A 23,397-nucleotide genomic window follows, 5' to 3' on the forward strand; every position below is an offset into this window, starting at 1 on the left:
AGGAGGCAGACTCTAACACTACATTGGCTCAAAGTTGCCTGCAGGCAGAAAGGCTAATTCAGGGTCCACAGAGGTATCTACCACCTTATGAAAGACACGGGGTTCTTCCTGACTCTCACTTAATGAGTATAGTTGAAAGACACCAAGTCAGAATCATAGGACTGCCATTCTAAGTTTTAGCTCATGCTTATAACCAGGTGTTTTGCTAACTAAGGAATTGGAGCCTGCGGGCCATAAAACTACTCCTTGACAATTGAATGAGAACTTCCCGTCAGTTCCCCCAGCTTGGGAAGCTCCCTAATCCTTATCTTATCTCATTCAACCACCTGATGGGTGTAAACCTGAGATTTAGCCTATTCCCGTATTTTGATTGTTACTTAGCTTACTTTTGTATTCTTTGGCTATTACCAAGTTCCAGGTAAGATCATGCTTGGAAACTATTTCTATGTTGACCAGGAGGTCATAGAATAGTTTGTAAGCATGTCTTGCTAATGCCCGTGCCTTTCATAACTGGGCAAAAACTTGTGTAAAGCCTAAACCTACCCTTTTCCCTTAGTAGTAAAAATGGATTGCAGCAAGAGCCCCTCACCCTCCAAAGCAAGAGCTCACATCTTGCTGAATACCAAGGATTGTTTCCTCATACCAAGGATTGTTTCCTCATACCAGGGGCCAGAGATGTGCAACTTAGCACGAACACTATCTAAATGGTGAGTGGTCAAATTGTATGGTTTGTTCTAAAATTATTGGCTGCCTGCGTGCAGACCTTGTTGTAATGCTTTAAACTTATTGGCTAAAGAAGCGCGGGCTCTGCTGTAACGGAGACAGCCCCAGGACAGTTCGGGGCTCTCAGCCACTGACCCGAACCCTGCGGATCTCGAGGTCACGTGTACCTGGGAGCCCGAGCATGCCCGAATAAAACCCTCTTGCTCATTGCATCCAGTGGTCCGTGTGTGCGTCCTTGGGTGCGGGTCTCCGCGGCTCTTTCATAGTAAACTTAAGCATGGAGAAATTTAACATTAACCCCACAGGTGTTGTTATCATGCCAATCAAGCTTTGCCAATTTCAACTATTTTTAGCAGATCTAAATGGTGTTAAAGTCAATGGAAGAAATTCTGCTTCGTCTTCTTTGGAAGTATCTCTAGGTAGATCTGCCACATTTTGGGTTAAGAACAAGTTGAGTGTCCATACAATTCAAAACTGAGTTGGGCCTTTGTACAAATGAAAAACTACACAGCATGCACAGGATTCTGCAGTAGTGATGGCTCCAGATCTCCATCTGTCACAACACTGGTGGCTTCTAGGTGCAGAGTTGTGGGGTGACTGCATTCTGTAGGCCCAAATCTGAGAATGGAAATAAATACAAGATTATCAAGGAAGTTCTGGGGTGACACAATGCCATGAGGAACTAAGGGAAAAAGCTGTAGAATGTGAATTTGGACTGAACATTGATAGAATGTAGGGTGTATTTAATGAGTGGCTAAGCATGTTTTCTTTCTAAGAGAACACACATTACCTGGAAGAGAATATCCATAAAAGGCCTTTGTGCCAAATTGGTAGTAATAAGGACACACTGTGGGCTTGGAGTTTAGCCTAGTGGTAAAGTGCTTGCCTAGCATGCACAAGGACCCTGGTTCAATTCCTTGGTACTATATACATAGAAAAAAGCCAGAAGTGGTGTTGTGCTTCAAGTGGCAGAGCTTTAGCCTTGAGAAAGCCTAAGAACAGTGCTCAGGCCCTAAGTTCATGGCCCAGGACTGGCAAAAAACAAAAAAGGACACACCACAATCAGCAGCCCAGGAGACCTTCCCCAGGGACTCTGTGTCCATGCACACTCACAAGCTCTCAGGCGCCTACACAAGGACTCCCCCGCATTGTTCTTGGTCTGAGAGGTCACAGGTTGTTCCTGCTGGTCAAGGAGAATGTGTAAACCCAGGAGCAGGTCCGAAGAGGGCATGTTGAACATCACGTAGAACATGAGTTCATGCAGGGTGTGTCTGTTCTTGGTATCATAGAAATCATCAGAAGAAAAGTCCATCCACATTGTGAAGATGGAACAAAGAGTGCTGTGGGCAAACTAGTGATAAGAGAGTGAGCAGCTGCCCTCCCTATCATCAGGACCTCCCACCATAGACCATTTCTCCCATGATTCCCATGCAGAGGCTGTTCATCTTAGATGCACACATGCAACTGGTGAAAGAAGTAGACACTCCTGCAAGCAGGATGCTCTTCACCAAACAATTCTAGAAGCTTCTGGAGAACAAGTCTTCAAAATTCTCAGTGAGATAGGCATTTTTAACATTGATTCTAGACTTTGTACACAGAGTCCTCCCTGTCATCCCTGAGACCAGAAGCACACACAAGTGTGTGCTCTGCCATCCGGTCAAGTCCCAAGCATCAGTCATCTGCTGGAAATGTGAAAATGTGAAATTTGAACTTGGAATCAGAAACTCCACAGATGCCCAGTTTCAAAGACAGTCCTTCCATTGGCCCCAAAGCCCACTTACTTTTTTTTTTTTCAGTCCTGGGCTTGAGTTCAGGGCCTGAGCACTGTCCTTGGACTTTCTCAAGGCTAGAGCTCTAGCCCTTGAGCCTCAGCACCATTTCCAGCTTTTTTCTATGTATGTGGTACCGAGGAATCGAACCCGGGTCTTCATGCATGCTAGACAAGCACTTTAACCACTAGGCCAAACTCCCAGCCCCCCACTTACTTTTTCACTTGCTCATGTTCCTCACAGGCCGGAGCGATTTGTACCTGATGAGGAACAGGAGGAAGTTACTGTGTGGCTCCCATTTCCAGAAGTTAGAGGACACCTATCGGGTTGGCTAAGTCACAGCTGAGAATACAGAACAAAACAGCACATGGAAGAAATCTATGCTTTTCTCTGATAAGCTGAAGAGGTTTGAAGGAATGTGTCTAACATAAATGCTCTGCATGTTGACAGTGGCTGGTGCCTTGTAATCCTATTACAGGGGTTGAGCTCTGAGGAACAGGGTTCAATACCAGCCTGTGGAGGAAATTTCCAAGATACTGGTATCTCCATTCATCAGTAAATAGCCAAAAAAAAAAAAAGGAGCTGTAGCTCAAGCGATGGAGTGCTGACTATGCCCACCAATCTCAGGGACAAAAAAACATGTCCTGAATTCAAGGCACAGGGTCAGAACCAAAAACATAAACATTAAAAATTAAGAAAATGCTTCACTTATCTATAAATGAGTAAGCCCAAGGTTACTACTACCAAGAAACACATGACTCTCACAGTCGAGCATGGAGAAATCTTTTGTATCTTTAAAATTCACTTATTTGATCCTTTGAAAATATATTGAAGGAGTTACACAGAAAATGTTTTTTTATTTTTCTTAGTTATTGGGGATGAACTATGAACCTGAATGCTAAGTAAACTGAAGTTTATTAATTATATACATGTTTTTGTGATCGAATTGCAATTCATTGGAAAAAGAAATAAAAAGGCAATGCTTGAATTTCACACCAATACTTTTGATTTGTCTTCATTTGTCCCTTGGTTAGGAAGAGAATTAAGGAAGGTTCCAGAGGCAACTAGGAAGATATAGATTGACCGTTAGTAAAATGAGACTGTCTGCTGCTTAGGATTATTCAGGATCATTTGTCAGTGTGGATATGGGTCAAGAATATAAAGGAGGGGATTGGCAAAGAAATGAGAAGCCTGAGAAGCTTTCACTGAGCAGCTTTTTCAGTTAAATAAAACCTCATGTGTTTGCAACTGTGAAAACATGTATGAACACCAAGGTTCATACTCTGCTTCATGTCCCAGGTCCAACTCCTTACCTTTTCTTTCAGAAATTGAATTACATTTCCATTATTTCATTGGTCACTTCCAAAATCTTTTTTCATTTTTATTTTTTCTCTGTGATGGGGCTAGAACTCTGGGCCTTGGCACTGTCCCTGATGTCCCTGAGCTCTTCAGCTCACTCATTATTTTTAAGTTAGCAGCCTGGTTGTCACTGGGGCACTCTGTAATTAATAGATAATGTACAAACCACGCTTAATTAGTATTTGTACAGTAATTCCTTCAACATTAAGAGAATTTGAGTGGTGTCTCCCCTTCAGGTGACATGAAACATTCATCAGAAGAGACCCATTGTGGTCCATAGAACATACCTTGACATAACTCTTGCAAGTGTTATATACAAATAAGGTACCTAGCTGTGTGACAGTGGCTCATTCCTGTCATCCTAGCTACTCAGGAGACTGAGATGGGAGAATTGTAGTTTCCTTACAGCCCAGGAGGAAACATCCATTTGAGACTGTTACATCCAATTCACCACATGAATACCAGAAATATTTGTGTCTGTGGCTCAAGTGGTAGAGTGTTAATCTTAAGAACAAGGACACTCAGGGGAGGAGTCTATGCACAAGTCCTGAGTTCAAGGGCCCAAATCAACAAAAAATAAATAAAAAGAAACACAGAACCTTGAAGAAAGGTACCAGAAGATGGAAAGCCCTCATGCCACAGACTGGGTGAATTACCATGAACATTGCCGGAGACAGCCAGCAGCAAACCTGGATTCCTGAAATAGGGGGCAGGGACTAGGAAAAAATACAAAAGAGACAAACAGATGGGGTTCAAGAGGACTACAGCACAAGACAGCAGCCCAAGAAGACTGTGAGCTTAACACTGTAGCCTCATTTATTTCCAAAAAAGGCTTATATACTTTTCTTGAAACCAGGGAACTGCCAGGGGTTACATTCATAAGGTAAATCTCAGATCACTTAAACCATGGAACTGCCAGGGGTTACATTCAGAGGGTAAATCTCAGATCAGTTAAGTAGGACAAGGCAGTAAAGCAATAAATCAAAGAGATCAGGGAGTTCACAATGCAGACAAAGTAGCACAAAAGTTCCTAGGCATGGCACCAGCTTGCTTCTTAGTGTGGTTATCTTACTCAGATGTGCAGGTTCAAGGGACAGCCTGGCTGCATACTCTGGCTCCCAACAGAACATGGCCATCCTCTTCAAAGCCAAGGTACAGATTCAATGCAATGCCCATGAATGTGACATTCTTCACAGAAATAGAAAATAAAACTGGAAGATTAACGCGGAAACATAAAAGATAACAAAGGTCAAAAGTATAACTAAGCTAAGGACTGCTGGTTTTGCACAGTAGACAATTATTATGTAGACTAATTCATTTTTAGCATACACGATACTATGTTGTAAATGAATGTTTAATCCTAGATGCTCAGGAGGCTGAGAATTGAGAAGTCAAAAGACTCTTATCTCTAACCACTAGAAAACCAGAAGGGGTCCTGTGGCTCAAGGGGTAGGCAGGAGCCTTGAGGTGGAGATCTCATTGACAGTGCCAGGCCCAGAGTTCAAAGCCCCACATTGGCTATATTGGCATATAGCTCAAGTGGTAGGATGGTAATCTTGAACTGACATGCTCAGAGACAACATCAGGTCCAAGAATTCAATCCCCACAAACAACAGAAATGTCTGACTGCTGAGTAAAAGACTTTCAACAAATGTTATATTCATAAGGTGTCTCTCTTGTGTGTATTCTCTGATGAGCATTAAAGCTTGAATTTTGACTGAAAGACTTTCCACATTTGTTATATTCATAAGGTTTCTCTCCTGTGTGTGTTCTCTGATGAACGTTAAAGCTTGACTTATGCCTGAAACACTTTCCACATTCATTACATTCATAAGGTTTCTCTCCTGTGTGTGTTCGCTGATGGACAGTAAGTTTTGATTTCTGAGTGAAAGACTTTCCACAAATCTTACATTCATGAAGTTTCTCTCCTGTGTGTCTTCTCTGATGAACATTAAAGCTTGACTTTTGCGTGAAGGACTTTCCACACTTGTTACATTCATAAGGTTTCTCTCCCGTGTGTGTTCTCTGATGACGCTTAAAGCCTGACATATAACCGAAAAACTTTCCACATTTGTTACATTCATAACGTTTCTCTCCTGTGTGTTTCCTTTGATGAACAGAAAGGTATGACTTAAAGGCAAAACACTTTCCACATTTATTACATTCATAAGGTTTCTCTCCTGTGTGTGTTCTTTGATGAACAGAAAGGTATGACTTAAAGGCGAAACACTTTCCACATTTGTTACATTCATAAGGTTTCTCTCCTGTGTGTGTTCTTTGATGAACAGAAAGGTAAGACTTAAAGGTGAAAGACTTTCCACATTTGTTACATTCATAAGGCTTCTCTCCTGAGTGTATTCTCTGATGAAAAGAAAGGTAAGACTTAAAGGTGAAAGACTTTCCACATTTGTTACATTCATAAGGTTTCTCTCCTGAGTGTATTCTCTGATGAACCTTAAAGTATGATTTTTCCGTGAAAGACTTTCTGTATTTGTTACATTCATAAGATCTCTCTCCTGTGTGTGTTCTCTGATGAACATGAAGGGTTGAGTTTTTCGTGAAAGACTTTCCACATTGGTTACATGCATAAGGTTTCTCTCCTGTGTGTGTTCTCTCATGGTAAGTAAGTTTTGATTTCTCAGTGAAAGACTTTCCACAAAGGTTACATTCATAAGGTTTCTCTCCTGTGTGTGTTCTCTCGTGCTTAGTAAGTTTTGATTTCTCAGTGAAAGACTTTCCACAAATATTACATTCATAAGGTTTCTCTCCTGTGTGTGTTCTCTCGTGCTTAGTAAGTGTTGATTTCTCAGTGAAAGACTTTCCACAAATGTTACATTCATAAGGTTTCTCTCCTGTGTGTTTACGCTGATGGACAGTAAGTTTTGATTTCACAATGAAAGACTGTCCACAAATGTTACATTCATAAGGTTTCTCTCCTGTGTGTGTTCGCTGATGGACAGTAAGTTTTGATTTCTTAGTGAAAGACTTTCCACATTCCTTACATTCATAAGGTTTCTCTCCTGTGTGTGTTCTCTGATGAACATGAAGTGTTGACCTTTCCCTGAAAGATTTTCCACAATTGTTACATTCATAAGGTTTCTCTCCTGTGTGAGTTCTCTGATGATCACAAAGGCTTAACTTCCTAGAGAAAGATTTTCCACAATCGTTACATTCATAAGGTTTCTCTCCTGTGTGTGTTCTCTCATGCTCAGTAAGTTTGTATTTCTGAGTGAATGACTTTCCACACTTGTTACATTCCCAAGGTTTCTCTCCTGTGTGTGTTCTCTGATGAACATGAAGGGTTGACTTTTCCCTGAAAGATTTTCCACAATTGTTACATTCATAAGGTTTCTCTCCTGTGTGAGTTCTCTGATGATCACAAAGGCTTAACTTCCTAGAAAAAGATTTTCCACATTCGTTACATTCATAAGGTTTCTCTCCTGTGTGTGTTCTCTCATGCTCAGTAAGTTTGGATTTCTGAGTGAATGACTTTCCACACTTGTTACATTCATAAGGTTTCTCTCCTGTGTGTGTTCTTTGATGAACATGAAGATTTGAGTTTCTCTTGAAAGACTTTCCACACTTGTTACATTCATAAGGTTTCTCTCCTGTGTGTGTTCTTTGATGAAGAGAAAGGTATGACTTTAAGGTGAAAGACTTTCCACAATTGTTACATTCATAAGGTTTCTCTCCTGTGTGTATTCTTTGATGAAGAGAAAGGTATGACTTTAAGGTGAAAGTCTTTCCACACTTGTTACATTCATAAGGTTTCTCTCCTGTGTGTGTTCTTTGATGAACAGAAAGGTATGACTTTAAGGTGAAACATTTTCCACACTTGTTACATTCATAAGGTTTCTCTCCTGTGTGTGTTCTTTGATGAACAGAAAGGTAAGACTTAAAGGTGAAAGACTTTCCACATTTGTTACATCCATAAGGTTTCTCTCCTGAGTGTATTCTCTGATGAACCTTAAAGTGTGACTTTTCCGTGAAAGACTTTCCATATTTCTTATATTCATAAGATCTCTCTCCTGTGTGTGTTCTCTGATGATCATAAAGGCTTACCTTCCGCGCGAAAGATTTTCCACATTTGTTACATTCATAGGGTTTCTCTCCTGTGTGTGTTCTTTTATGAACAGAAAGGTATGACTGAAAAGTGAAAGACTTTCCACATTGCTTACATTCATAAGGTTTCTCTCCTGTGTGCGTTCTCTGATGAACATGAAGGGTTGACTTTTTCCTGAAAGATTTTCCACAAATGTTACATTCATAAGGTTTCTCTCCTGTGTGCGTTCTCTGATGATCAGAAAGGCTTACCTTCCAAGAGAAAGATTTTCCACATTCGTTACATTCATAAGGTTTCTCTCCTGTGTGTGTTCTTTGATGAATAGAAAGGTATGACTTAAAGGTGAAACACTTTCCACATTTATTACATTCATAAGGCTTCTCTCCTGTGTGTGTTCTTTGATGAACAGAAAGGTATGACTTAAAGGTGAAGCACTTTCCACATTTATTACATTCGTAAGGTTTCTCTCCTGTGTGTGTTCTCTCATGGTTAGTAAGTTTTGATTTCTCATTGTAAGACTGTCCACAAATGTTACATTCATAAGGTTTCTCTCCTGTGTGTGTTCTCTGATGAACATTAAAGTGTGACTTTTGCGTGAAAGACTTTCCACACTTGTTACATTCATAAGGTTTCTCTCCTGTGTGTGTTCTCTGATGAAGCTGAAAGCTTGACTTATACCCGAAAAACTTTCCACATTCCTTACACTCATAAGGCTTCTCTCCAGTGTGCTTTCTTTGATGAACAGAAAGGTGTGACTTAAAGGTGAAAGACTTTCCACATTCCTTACATTCATAAGGTTTCTCTCCTTTATGCATTCTCTGATGAAAACAAAGTTGTAACTTACTGGACTTTGCCATACCAATCCAATTACGTCTCCAGAATTTAGTCTCTGGGTTTAGTACCTTGTCATCGCCACCAAACTGAAAATACTGCAGCTTAATTGGCATATACTTTTGACTCAAATGCTTTGAAGATCTAGTAGATTCTTCACTCATAGGCCTGTATACAGAATGCACCTCTTCTGACTTACTAGAAAGAAGCAGATTCTGACACTCAATGAACTCCTTGGTCCTGATCTCTAAGGAGTTTGCATTATTCCTAATTAGCTCTGGTTTTTGTTTGGAGCTCAAATGAAAACTTGTTACTAATCTTACTCTTTCCTCAATGGTGTTACAATTTGTGACTGTTACTTCACACACATTTTCATGTGGACTTTCCAGATATGTATTAATCACATCCTCCATTTCCTGGACATCTAAAACAAGTCACAGAAAAAAAATATATAAAAATATAAGTGAGATACAAAGATTCAGTAAATTTAAAGATATTTTTTCCCATGGGAACTGTAAGAGATTTTGAAGTATCTAAGTGGGAACTGATATGAGAAATGTATGATTTTCTCCATATAAATTGAGGAGGGAATACTGATATTTTACCATGAAAATAATGTTCTTCTGCAATTCAGTTTCTTCTTTTTTATATGTCCTTTTTACTCAGATTATTCAACTACACATTACTAGAGTTTTAAGCTAAGCACTTTAGTATTTTCAGAGCTTTGTTCATAGGCTGTTTTACTTATCATTGGGGAATAGTTGTTTGTTTTATTTATTTATTTATTGCCAGTCCTGAGGCTTGAACTCAGAGACTGAGAACAGACTCTGGGCTTTCTCAAGGTAAGATCTCTACTACTTGAGCCACAGCAACACTTCTGACTTTTTCTTTGAATGTGTTGCCGAGGAACTGAACCTGATCTTCCTACATGCTAGACAAACACTCTACCACTAGACCAAATTCCAGGCCTACTTTTCTTATAATCATGTCTCTATATATTGATGTTTTCCTTCTCAACCGTTAGGGGAAGTACAGCAGTATTTGTATATGCAGAGACCATTAGAGTGGTTTAGACTTTCCTTCGGTATTCACTGAAGCAGGAATGGTTCCTGAGAGTAAGGATTTATAGCTACATCTCTTTTAACTTCTCACTAAAAATCTTAGGGAATTTCAAAATGCTTTTCTCTTAATTTTAGACCAACCCCCATCAAAATTGCTTTTCTGTCATTCCAGTCAGAACCATGGAAGACGAGATACTCCAGCTGACCATCTAGTTAATCATCTTATCTGGACCAAAACTTTTGGTTTTGGATCACAATCTCTGCCTACCACCAGAAGCTACTTTACTTATGAGAGAATAACACCCTGGAGTACTTATTTCATTAACCTGCATAGCCCTACTTTCAAAAAAAAAGGAATCTCTTTCTACACTTTTAATTTTCTTTTTTTGTTTTAGAGTTATTTCCACAAACAGGAAGAGAATTGATAACTTTAACTTAATGCCACACTGAATTTAGGATGTCTCCATACAAATTCTTTATTGACAAGTCTTTGAGACAAAAGATCACCTAGTTCTCTGCCACATGTAGGACTCAGGAAAAATAATAATATTGCTGAATATACCACAACTTGGAGCTACTAACTAATTCTTGGATCTAACAGCAACCACTGTGCAAGATGCATAGCTCACCTGTGAAATTCTTCTCTAAGGTTTCTCCTATCCATAGTTCATCTTGCTCCAGCTTGAGAATCAATTCAGGTTTATAAACACAATGCCCTGTTAATAAGAAATAGTTGAGAACTATTGATTATCTGGGTCATCAGTACTGTAAGAGCTCAGACATCCTATTCACACAAGGTTGACTTTCTCCAGCTTTGAATTTATTTTGCTGGTTTTGTGACCTCAACCTGATCAGCTCTTTTGCTCAACCCTAACATTCTATCAGTTTGATGTCCACTTTCACTTCTAGTTTTTGAGAGGTTAATTGGAGATAAGCATCTCATGGGGAATTCCTGTCCTTGCTGGTTAAAAACTAAAATCATCAAATTTAAGCCTCTTGAATAGCTAAGATTAGAGGTATAAACCCATGTACAAGGTATCAGATTTGCATTATAAATACATGCTTGAAATGGTTTCCAAATCATTCTTACAATAGTGATATATGTCCTATTCTATAGTGAGTATCCACCCATAATAATTACATCAGCTTTGGGAAGAAAGTCAATTATTGACACATAGACTTATCAAAATGTTCCTTTCACTTCTTGAAGAATGAGGAATAAAAATGCCTGTAGAGTTTCATAATGTAGTTGATGTTTATCTTAGACAGAAATGGCATTTCACATGGAATGGAATCTTACAAATAAATCACAAAACATTCATATCTCTACAAAAAAATAACGCATTTAAACTTGAAAGTTAATGTGACTTCTTGCTCACCCAAGAACACCAGGTTGCTGTAGGTCTCCAGCATTACATCTCTATACAAGGTCCTCTGACCAACATCCAGGTCTTCCCACTCCTCCCAGCTGAAATCCACAGCTACATCATCAAATGACACCAGCATCTGTGAGGACACAGAAGAGCTCAGGGTCAGCACCCAAGGCCACGTTCAAGTCTAATGACCCCCCAAAAAAATAAAAAATGGGAAAAAAGAACTGAATAATGAGGAAGGGGTAAGGGGGAGGAAAAGGGGACAAAAATAGGAGAAGGGCCATCAAAGTTCAAGGAAATAATGCACACACTACTTTATGATTGTAACTATAACCCCTCTATACATTGCCCAAACAATAAGAAAAAAAGATGTGCTAATGATTTATTCGGTCCTTATAAAATTTGAGTTATTTACCGAAATAGAAATATCCTCTGTTAACAATTTTTGTTATTAAATTTCTAAACATTGAAATGTGGTCATAGATACCAATACTGATAAATAAAAAAGAATTGCTAGCATGAACTTCTGTAAAATCTCTTACTTCTTACAATGCAGAATACATGTTGCAGGGGAATAAAATATTTATTAACCAGATTTGCATTTTAAAAGGTCTTGATGGAAAGAGGGGGGTAAATTGATAGATGCATAAGGAATATTCAAGATAACAAAAGAAAAATGTGATCTATGATCACCACAAGAAGGACAGATAAATCAAAAAGAGGAATGTGATCTAAAAGTACATCGTAGAGTTTTTTTGGTATATCATGGGGCTTAAACTGTGGGTATGGGCACTGTCCCTGAGCTTGCCAACTCAAATGGAAGAGATCAAGGGGAACAACGTGACAGGGAAAAGAATGAAGAAGAGGGACAAGAATGGCGTAGAGGAGATGAAACAAGAGAAAAGGAAATGAGGAAAAGAGGAGGGGAGGAAGAGAGTCTGCCTACCAAATACACAAAAAAGCTAGAAGTGGTATTGTGACTCAAGTGGTAGAGTGCTAACCTTGAGGAAGTTCAAGGACAGTGCCCAGGCCCTCACTTCAAGCCCCAGGATGGCAAAAATAAAGAAGAAACAACTCACCAGAGATTCTTTCATTCTTTCTTCCTGTTGACAATGACCACAAGATTCTGGAAGTATAGCTGGGAGAGAAGGCAAATGAAGTAGTCAAAGAAGAGCCTGTGTGATTTTCCTGCTCAAACATTATACATGGGCTGGGCGCCATGGCTCCATCCTGTAATCCTAGCTACTCAGGAGGTTGAGATCAGAAGATGGAGGTTTGAAGCCGCCCGAGCACTAAAGAACGTGAGATTCTTATCTCCAATAATTCACTAGAAAATGGGATATGGGGTGGTGGCTGGAAGAGTAGGATGGTACCCTTGAGCTAAAGAGCTCAGGGACAGTACCCATGCACAGAGTTCAAATCCCATGATCTGAAGAAAAAAAAAAAGAGCTTGAGCACTGTCCTTGGCTTTTCACAAGGCAAGAGCTCTATCACTTGAGCCACAGCACCACTTCCAGCTTTTTTTTTCTCTGTATATGGTACCGAGGAATTGAACCAGACTCTTCATGCCTATTAGGCAAGCACTCTACCAGTAGGCTAAACTCCCAATCCTGAAATATTTTTTCTACTAAAATACAGGATCCTATGACATTTGTGCTCTGCATCATTCATTTACATATTCAAAACCCATGAAAAGCATGCATGGTAAGGTATTTTGCATCCAAAGTTTTTCAGGGAAAATGTATACAGTACATATGTCTTGTGTTATAATGTTGCTTCAAAGGTGGTCAAAAGGCACATTTACCAGTATCCAGATATGCAGACTTGGCCATGCTGCTGGAGATACAGGGCCTAATAAAGACTCATCATAAAATAATGCTCACAGGACTGACTCAATTTCAACCAACCATGCTCAGCCAAAAAGAAGCAGAAGATGACAGTCTCACTAGCTGGGCTGGCTTTGAGGGCTGTGCTGGCTTTGAACAGACATCCTCAGGTCTCAGCCTCCTGAGTACCTAGGATAATATAAATGAGACACCACAACAGTCTCATTTTACTTCATGTAAAACATGCTCATTATCCTAGTGGAGAAATTGTCATTTGCCCAGAAAATAAATAATGAGAATAGTATCCATATTGGTAACATTCTCAAGTGGAAAAAGCCATAGAAAATGCAGAGGTAAAAAATAGGATCACCAGAATTTTTAAAGGAGTCCTTACTATTAATTGACTTCATTTCCCAAAAAGAACTTCCTAAGTGACATAATACTTTTTTGAGCAGGTTGTGACAATAAGCTAATACTAGCTAATACTTCAGCATACGTAACGGCTGCAAATCATATAACCTAGAGCAAGACACATTACCTGAAGTTTTCTTCTGTAATTTTTCTTATAATGCCAAAGAGAGATCGCAAACTAGAAAGGATAGTGGGGAAAGGCTGAACACATTCATCACAATAATATTAAGGATTAGTACATAAAGGTACTTTTAGTTTTGACAATTACCCTTCCACCCTAAACCACAGCATCATGTACCCTCTGAAAACTCGGGTCTGGCTTATTCCTCAGTCCAGCACAATTGCCCTCTTCAAAGTTGGTCTAAACTTTCTAACACCACCAAGTGATTGATAGTGTTGGAGGAAAGACTATCACATGAATCATGCATTCTGAGAAGTAGAACCAATTATTATTTAAGGCAAAGAAAGCTAAAATCATCATCGCCTGTTGCTGTTTTTGTAGGGCTGCTCTGTAAGGTTGTCAAAGGTGACAAAGTCTGTCCTTTCAGGAGGGAGACTGCTATTCAGAACTTCCTCACAGGGGTTTCTTAGAGCATAGTACATCACCTCTAATGTTCTTCAAAGACATGGTAGTTGGGGGTATCTGGATGAATGTGGGTAGAGGAGTGAAGTTTGGGGTAGGTCAATATTGCTGTGAACCTTGATTGCTTGCCTCAAACTCCTTGTATTTCTCTTTTCAATTTGCATGGCTCTTCTAGGATCTGAGAAATTCCTCTCAGTAGCTCTAGACTACATACCTAGGGGACCTCAGACTTATCTTGCCAGGGGCATCTCCATGGTACTTTGTCATGTTTTTCCTACTGTCCCTATGGGGAGGGTCCTTAACTCATGCTCCATACATTATACAAAAAAATTGATAAATCAAAAAGTTGGTTCTTTGAAAGAGTCAACAAAATTGACAGACCCTAGGCAAGATTAATCAAAAAAAGGAAAGGGGAGAATCAAATAAACAAGATTAGAGACCCCACGGGAATAATCACAACTGATTCCCAAGAAATCCAGTCCATAATGAATAGGTACTACCAGGGCCTATATTCAAAGAAACAAGAAAATCTAGTAGAAACGGATGATTTCTTAAATAAATATAGGCTACCCACACTGAACAATGATGAGGTAAACAAATTGAACAGACCAATTTCTTACAATGAAATTGTGGAAGCAATCAGGGAAATGCCAACCAAAAAAAGCCCAGGTCCAGATGGTTTCACTCCGGAATTCTACAAGACATTTAAAGATGAAATAACACCTATACGCTTGAAACTCTTCTGAGAAATAGAAACAGAAGGAGCTTCATTTTATGAAGCTAATATTACTCTCATCCCCAAACCAGGGAAAGACCCAACAAAAAAAGAAAACTACAGATCTACCTCTCTAATGAACACAGATGCAAAACTCAATAGGTAGGATGACAATGCAAAACTTCAAACTCTTACTACGGAGCCATAGTAACAAAAACTGCTTGGTACTGGCACAAAAACAGACCAGAAGATCAGTGGAACAGAATAGAAGACCCAGAAATAGAACCATATACCTATAGGCAACTTGTATTTGACAAAGGAGCCAAAGATATACAATGGAATAAACACAGTCTTTACTGGTGCTGGCAAAACTGGGCAGCCACATGCAGAAAACTAAAAATTGAGCCTAGCCTTTCGCCATGCACAAGCATTAACTCAAAGTGGATCAAAGACCTCAATGTCAGACCAGAAACCGTGAATTTGCTACATGCTAATGTATCAGAGACACTGGAACTCATAGGCACAGGCAACAAATTCCTGAACAGAATCCCAGGGTCACAACAGATTGGAGAGAGACTCAATAAGTAGGACTACCTAAAAATAAAAAGTTTCTGTACAGATAAAAACATAGTTGCAAAAGTAGAGAGACAGCCAACCAACTGGGAAAAGATATTAACCAATAATACATCTGACAAATGCTTAATATCCAGTATCTACATGGAACTCAAGAAACTAATCCCCCAAAAACCCAATAAACCATTCACTAAATGGGCAAAGGACCTAAAGAGAGACCTATCAGAAGAAGAGATTAAAATGGCAGAAAAACATGAGAAAATGTTCATCATCTATGGTCATAAAGGAAATGCAAATAAAAACAACCCTAAGATACTACCTTACCCCAACAAGAATGGCCAACATTTTGAACTCAGACAATGATAGTTGCTGGCGGGGTTGTGGAGAAAAAGGAACCCTACTGCACTGCTGGATATCAGTTTTGGCAGTATAGCCATTTTCACTATGTTGATTCTCCCTAGCTATGAGCATGGGATTATAAACTAGTTCAGCCACTCTGGAAAGCAGTGTGGAGGTTCCTTAAAGAACTGAAAACAGACCTTCCCTATGATCCCGCCATACCACTTCTGGGCATCTATCCTGAACAGCATGACCCAGGATATTATAAAGACACCTGCTCAGCTATGTTCATCTGTGCACTATTCACAATAGCCAGGCGATGGAAACAATCCAGATGCCCTACTGCAGATGAATGGATACAGAAAATGTGGTATATATACACAATGGAATTCTACATAGCCAACAGACAAGATAAAATAATGGGATTCGCAGGGAAGTGGATGAATCTAGAGCGAATCATGCTAAGTAAGACAAGTCAAGACCTAAGGAACAAAAGGCGCATGGTATCCTTAATATGCAGTTATTAAATCCAAAGTGTACAAGAGCAAGGACTCAATAACTACATACCCAAAGCTATGGACATGGTAATGGAAATACAAACTTAACTATACAGACAAAAAACCTATGACTCTCAGGGACAATGCCTAGGCCCAGGATTAGGGCAATAGCCTTAATCAGAAGAGCTCAAGGACACTGCCCAGGCCCAGAATCCAATCCCCATGATCCCTCCCTGACCCCCCCACCCCCGCAAAAGATAAATTACAAAATCATCCTTGTAACAAACATCCATATTTAGCAGCCCTTCCTTTACCTAAAATATATCCAATTTCAAAATAGCATTGAAACCAAATCATCATATGGATAAATTTTTTTTTTTTTTTTGCAACAGCAAGTGTTTATTGCAGGGTACCAGCCCGGCTGGGAACTCGCCCTCTAGCTCGGAGGAGGGGGAGTTACCAGTTACATTTTGCACAGTCCTTTTAAAGGCAAAAACCACAAACTGACTGCTTGAGCAAGCAGAAACGACAGTTTTAGGTTTGAACCACAAGTATGTCTTGCACATAGAGTTCTTCCTTATTCTTATTCCATTTATAATTTTTCTTTTTTTTGTTTTTTATTGTAATTAGTAAAAGGGTTACATGATATTTGCCAGATAGAAGGTGCATTAATTCACATACATTGATACCCTTTCACATGTCTTGGTACCCATTTCCCTCCCCCCCCGCACCCCCTCCCTTCTTGGTTTTCCCCCCTTCCCTATCAAATTTCAAATATCCAAATACAAATAAATTCAATTCAATATATCAGATAACAAAGTGAGATACTATACCAATATGAGATAACCAAGGGATAGCAAAGGAGATGAGAGACAACATAGTACATTAAGGACAACAATCATTCATTATATGGCTTTTGTTTCAATATCCTGGAGGTCCTTTCAATTAGCTTCACATTATATGGCCTTATGTATCAAGATTTTGCTCTATTGCAAATCTCTGCTAGTAGAGCCCAAGGTTTCTACTGATTATGACGAATGAGGGAAACCATTGAGCCTAAATTCCTTTGAGTCTGGCTTACTTCACTTAATATGACTTTTTCTAAGTCTTTCCATTTCCTAACAAATGGGGCAATGTCATTCTTTCTGACAGCAGCATAGAATTCCATTATGTACAAATACCACAACTTGTTGATCCACTCATCAACTGAGGGACATCTGGGTTGGTCATATGGATAAATTTTAAACCCTTCATTCAAACATTTTTACAAAATATTTGGGCATCGGTTGTGGGACTGGGAGCTGTCCCTGAGCTCTTTAGCTCAAGGCCACTACCCTACCCCAGGGCCTGGGCATTGTCCCTGTGCTCTTCAGCTCAGGGATACCACCATATCCTTTGACCCACAGCCCCACTTCTGGTTTTCTGGTGGTTAATTGGAGATAATAGTCCTATGGACTTCAGTGACCAGGCTGGCTTTGAACCAGCCCTGGCACTAAAGAACATTAAGACTTTCTTTTTTTTGCCAGTCCTGGGACTTTGAACTCAGGGCCTGAGCACTGGCCTTTGGGTTTTCTTAAGGCTACATTTGAGCCATAGCACCACTTTCCAGCATCTTCTATGTATGTGATTCACGAGGGATTGAACCCGGGTCTTGGTGCATGCTAGCAAGCACTCTACCAATGTGAGACTCTCATTTCCAAGAAATCACTAGAAAATGTGAAGTAACGCTGTGACTCACGGGGTAGAGCTGAGGAGTTCAGGAACAGCACCCAGGCCCATCGTTCAAGACCCATCACCCACCAAAACAAAACAAACAAAGAAAAAAATGCAGAAAAGAAAAGAAAGAGTGTAATAATGCCCAGGTCTAGGGACCACCACCTAGAAGACCACCGAGAGTCAACCACTTAGGAGGACGCCCAGAGCAGAAATTCTACAAGGCTTTTAAAGGCAAAGACCACAGGTTTACAGCAACACAGCAACCAGGTATTTGAGTGATGTAAGGTGGGGATCAGGGACTTTCCAAGATGATGGGAGCTCCCACCACTAACGGGAAGTTCCCATGCTGTTCTATTCAGCTGTCTGAGGGCAGTTTTATGGCTTGGAAAACAAATGCTATCCTTGGATTTTACATGAATTCTAATTTTAACTGCACACAGGTCAGTTCCTGGAACGTATGGACACCACAATCCTGTTTAATTTATGGGCGTTTTGGGGTATAAACAACAAGATGGTTACTGCCTCGAAATGGGGGGAAGTTTTTGTTTTTACAACTCTTCATTCTCCCCTTTTCCTTCAGCCTAGTCAGATCCTTGACTCATTTACCTCACTACAACCGGGGTTATACTGGGTGCATAGGATCCTCAGATCTCAGCCTCCTGATTACAGGCAGGAGCCATCAATCATCAAGGTCCCCTGAAAGGTTTAGAAAGAAGTAGCATTATGGCTCAAGTGATCAAGCACCAGCCTTGAGGTGAAGATTCAGGGACAACACCCAGTTCAAGTGAAGCCCTAGGACTGACGAAAAAAAAAGTTTTGAATAAGTTTCTAGATAAGTACAGGACAGATTAGCAAAAGCACTGCTTTACTTGTGAACTTGTTAGATATTCATTCATTTAGAAAAATGTCAAGATCAGTATACCTACGAGAAAATTCAGTCACATCATATGGGCCTCATCTGCTGTAATAATTGTAAGAATTGTAATGGAAGTTCATGGGAAGGAAAGACAGTTGTGAGTCCTAACAGTTCCCCCTGGTCTATTATGAAAGGATGCCTCTGGCTGCTCTGTTACAGCAGTGTGCTCAATATAAAAGGCATATATAAAAGGCATACTATTCACAGTAATAGAAAGGTAGAGACAACCCAAATGTCTGCTGATGGACAAACTAAAATGTGGTATATCCATTTAATGGAATATTATTCAATGTTCAAGAGGAATGACATTCTGTCCCAAGCTACAACATGAATGAATCTTTAAAATTATTTTAAGTAGCTGGGCTCAGTGCTTCACCCCTGTATGTCTAGGTAAGGAGGCTGAGATCTGAGGATCCTATGCACCCAGTATAACCCCGGTTGTAGTGAGGTAAATGAGTCAAGGATCTGGAGAGTGGGCTTATATCGTTCAAGATTCCCCAGTTGACCAAGGCTGCACACCAGCCCAGTCTTCCCACATTAGGGGCTTTGAACTAAGAACCCAGCTTTAATTGCAGACCTCTTTTTTTTTATCACTGTTACAATATAAGATGCACTCCATAGGGGAAGCTTCTGAGTCTTTGTCCTCCTCCCAGAGACAAGATTACTTCCAGAAGAAAAACAAATCTGAGCATTAATTGCAACTGAACCAGAACTGCTACTTTCAGACTGAGCTCTCCTGTTGGATCATAGGTCTTAAATAGATAATACATAAGAAAGGATTGCCTGGCCCTGGTGACTCATACTTGTATTTGTAGTAGGGAAACTGACTCCTGAGGACTGGTGATTCTTCTCATGGCTTGGGGCCAGTCCTTGAGCTCAAGGCTAGCCACTGCACCACTTCCTGCTTTTTCTGAGTAGTTGATGGGAGCTGGCTTTGAAACATGATCCTCAGATATCAGCCTCCTGTGTAGCTAGGATTGCAGGCATCAGCCACCATGGACCAGCTGGATCTGATCTTTCTAATATCACCTCCCCTCATTCTCTTTCTGGTTCAGAACCAGCCCCACACCCCTTCCTCCACATTCTGACTTCATTCCAGCCCTGAGACTTTCGTCCTGAGGGCGAAAACTGAGATCCATCACCATCATTTACCCTCAGTGGATTCCAGTACCTACTCTGGGAGTCGACCCAGGCAGGCCAGCAAGCACAAAAGCCAGGGACACAGGACAAAGTGCAAGACTGGCTGCGTGCACTAAATTAGTGGTCTGCTGGGTTTGGAAAAATACCCTGCAGCTTACCCCTCCCCACCAATTCACCCTGAAGAACTCAAGACCAGAAATGGCCCAGACCTCTGCTTGTTTCCTGTGGTTCTGAGAGGCCTCTGAGGGGAGACGAGGAGGGAGGGATCCCCAAAAATGTGCCTCCAAAGCCTGGGTATGTCGTGGATATGGAGGTGCTGAAGCTGGGCTCAATTCCCAATCCTAAAGTGAAATTTTGAGGTGCCAGTGTCCTCTACTTCTCCCCATTCTGCCCTGCATGCACGCAGAGCCCCTGCCTCCCTCCTCCAAGGTGAAAATGCACAGTGCACACTGCACACAGTGAACCTGCTTCCCTGCCCCGCACACATTGTATCCTGCAATATCACTCACCCCACCCCACCCCAAAAATTCTAAGTCCAGGAAACTCACAAGTTTCCCCCAAATCCCCCAGATAGCTAGGAGGCTGTACTGGCTCACTCTCTCTTGTGGGGTATGGGGGCCCAGAGCTCACCTGGAGGATGCAGGAATCAAGGCTACCACTGCCAAATAGTCCAGGATGGGTCTCCCTGGGGCAGGGTGCATGCCCTTATCAAATGAATCCAGTGAAAGGAAAGATCAGTCCATGTCTTCAGAATTCTCTGAAGTTCCCCAAAGTGCTAAAAATAGAAGTACTGGGCTGGGAGTCTGGCCTAGTGGTTAAAGTGCTTGTCTAGCATGCACAAAGACTGGGGTTCGATTCCTTGGTACCACATACATACAAAAAAACCGGAAGTGGTGCTGAGGCTCAAGTGGTAGAGCTCTAGCCTTGAGAAAGTCCAAGGACAGTACTCAGGCCCTGAGCCCAAGCCCAGGACTAGCAAAAAATAAATAAATAAATAAATAAAAATAGAAGTACCAGAAGATCCAACAATACCACTCAGGGACATATATCTGAAGGAATATATGTCAGGAAAGCGAAGTGGCATGCTGACAGCCATCTTCATTGTAGCACTCTTCCCAGTAGCCACACTGTGGAAGCAGTGCAGATGCAGTAGAGTTAGATGAAGAAAATAGGGCTTAGACATGCCACATCCTAGGCACATTTTTATTTAATATCTCATTCATTCACTTCTCACAGAAATAGGATGTCACCACAACCAATATCCAGTTTATAGAGGGATGCATTTATATGTCCCATTGTATAGAATGGAAATCAAGATCCAAAGGTTTTGAAATATGCCTTGTCGGTGATTTATAAAGCCAGTCAAATTGTTTCAGTAAACTCTAATCTACACAGAGAACTAATGACAGGAGTAATGTGAAGAATTTAAGGAAGTTCAAATGATTGAGAGTTCTAAATTGTTTCACAAAATTCCAAGCAATCATGTCCTGTTTCCTAACTTAATGAGTAGATTACTATTATTAAAAGTCAGGAATATGTCCTGGTATCCTGACCTCTCACACAATTTTATAAATTACATACTTAACTCATTAGGCTATCACTTCTTGTGTCAGTTAAGTAACTGGAAAAAAACACAAAACAACCATTTTGGTATTAGGGGATAGGGTACTTCGTTCTCATCCTGGTAGGAAGAAAGACTAAGAGAAAAAAAAAAAAAACTAAGATGAATGCCTTTACAGGGGCATGGAAATTAAATTCCCCATCAAGAAGTGGGTAACTGAAAGAATGAAGTAGGATCAAGGGGAAAACATTGGGCAAATGAACAGGAGAAGGGGTGGGGGCGGGGGAGGGTATGTATCAGGAATCCAATATATATTTTACAAATTGAAGAAGGAGGAGGAAGTTTTTAAATTGTGACATTGATAGAGGAAAAAAAAAAAAGAAAAAAAGAAGGAAAGCTCAAGGACAGTGCCCAAGCCCTGAGTTCACGTCCCAAAACTGGCAAAGAAAAAAAAAATGCACATCTGTATATGTATACACACACACACACACACACACACACACTTGCTGTGCCCAGAGGAAGGATCCCCCAATGAAGACCACCGAGATTGAGGCATCCCAAAGGCAATAGCAAAGGTTTATTGCAGGATAGAAGCCAGGCATCGAACTCATCCACAGACACTCAGCACAGCAAGACCAGGAGGAGGTCCTGTTCAGGGTTTATACAATCCTTTTAAAGGCAAAAACCACAAACAGCTGCCAGAGCAAACAGGAACAGGGGTTTGCTTGCCTGGCTATTCTTTCCTATTTTTGTCCTTTTCTGTCTCCTTGTGAAACTGTTTAGCAAGCATCTTATAAAGCTAACTGTTTAATAAGCATATAAGGCCAGGGTTAGTTTGAGGGGTCATCAACTTAAATTGAGTCTGGGGTCTGCTGGTACCTCAATACTTATGTAACTGGGCCCCTTTATATATCACCTTTACATTCAAAATTTTCTCCAATGGGAGCAAGGAGGGTGAACAGACAGGATAAAGTAAGATGAATATCAACATCTTTGTGTGTATATATGCATTCCATAGTTTCATGCTTTTATATGTGTGTATGTGTGTGTGTGTGTGTAAAACAATGGAATTTGATAACACTGGTTTTCTTTTTCTTTTTTTTTTCGGGGGGGGTGGATCATGGGGCTTAGACCCTGGGCCTGGGTGTTGTCCCTGAGCTCTGCAGCTCAAGGCTACCACCCTACCCTTGAGCCAAGCCCCACTTCCCATTTTCTAGAGGTTAACTGGAGATAAAAATCACAGGTCTGGGCCAGGAGTTTGGCCTAGTGGTAGAGTGCTTGCCTAGCATGCACAAAGACCTGGTTCCATTCCTCGGTACTCCACATACAGAGCAAAAAGCCGGAAGTGGTACTGAGGCTCAAGTGGTAGAGTGCAAGCCTTGAGAAAGTCCAAGGACAGTGCTCAAGCTCTGAGCCCAAGCCCATGACTGGCCAAAAAAAAAAAAAAAATCGCAGGTCCTAATGTGCCCAGACAATATTGAACCCTGATCCTCAGATCTCAGCCTCCTGAGTAGCTAGAATCACAGGCGTGCCACAACCCTGTTGGAGGGACTTGAACTTTGGGCCTGGGTGTTTTCCTTGAGCTCTTCAGCTCAAGGCTAGCACTCTACCGCTTGAGCCACAGTGAGACTTCAAAAATTGCTTTTCTTTTTCTTTTTTTTCTTTCTTTGTTGCTGTTGTTTGCCAGTCCGGAGATTTGAGCTCAGTGTAGGCACTGTCATTGAGCTTTTTTCTCAAGGCAACAACTGTTCAACTTGAGTGAGCCACAGTGCCACTTTGGCTTTTTGTTTTGATTATTTGATACTTAGGAATGGAACCTGCGGTTTCACACATACTGTACAATTACACGACCACCACATCATATTCCTAGCCCAAATAGGTTTTAAGAAAGCAGATGAGGGGCTTGGGAGGTTGGCCTCGTAGTAGAGTGCTAGCTTAGCA

At 40.7% G+C, this 23,397-nt stretch overlaps 1 protein-coding gene across 2 annotated transcripts in view; it reads right to left on the minus strand.

Moving 5' to 3' along the window:
* Positions 1-914: 914 nt before the first annotated feature.
* The window catches only part of LOC150044727 (zinc finger protein 573-like), a 29,607-nt gene continuing 7,124 nt past the window's right edge, over positions 915-23,397 (minus strand). The window contains exons 2-4 of one of the 2 annotated variants that reach the window (XM_090320885.1): positions 11,186-11,312; positions 10,436-10,522; positions 915-1,341 (exon numbers count right to left, since the gene is read on the minus strand). In XM_090320885.1, coding sequence (XP_090177011.1) covers positions 1,298-1,341; positions 10,436-10,522; positions 11,186-11,312 — 258 coding nt within the window. In that variant the 3' untranslated portion in view covers positions 915-1,297. Of the gene's footprint in view, positions 1,342-5,403; positions 9,170-10,435; positions 10,523-11,185; positions 11,313-23,397 lie in introns of those variants that run through there. The other variant, XM_090320884.1, reaches the window with a different exon arrangement.

The sequence above is a fragment of the Megascapheus bottae genome, chromosome 29, assembly GCF_031878675.1.
Source record: "Megascapheus bottae isolate mThoBot1 chromosome 29, mThoBot2.hap1, whole genome shotgun sequence".
NCBI classification, from domain to species: domain Eukaryota; kingdom Metazoa; phylum Chordata; class Mammalia; order Rodentia; family Geomyidae; genus Megascapheus; species Megascapheus bottae.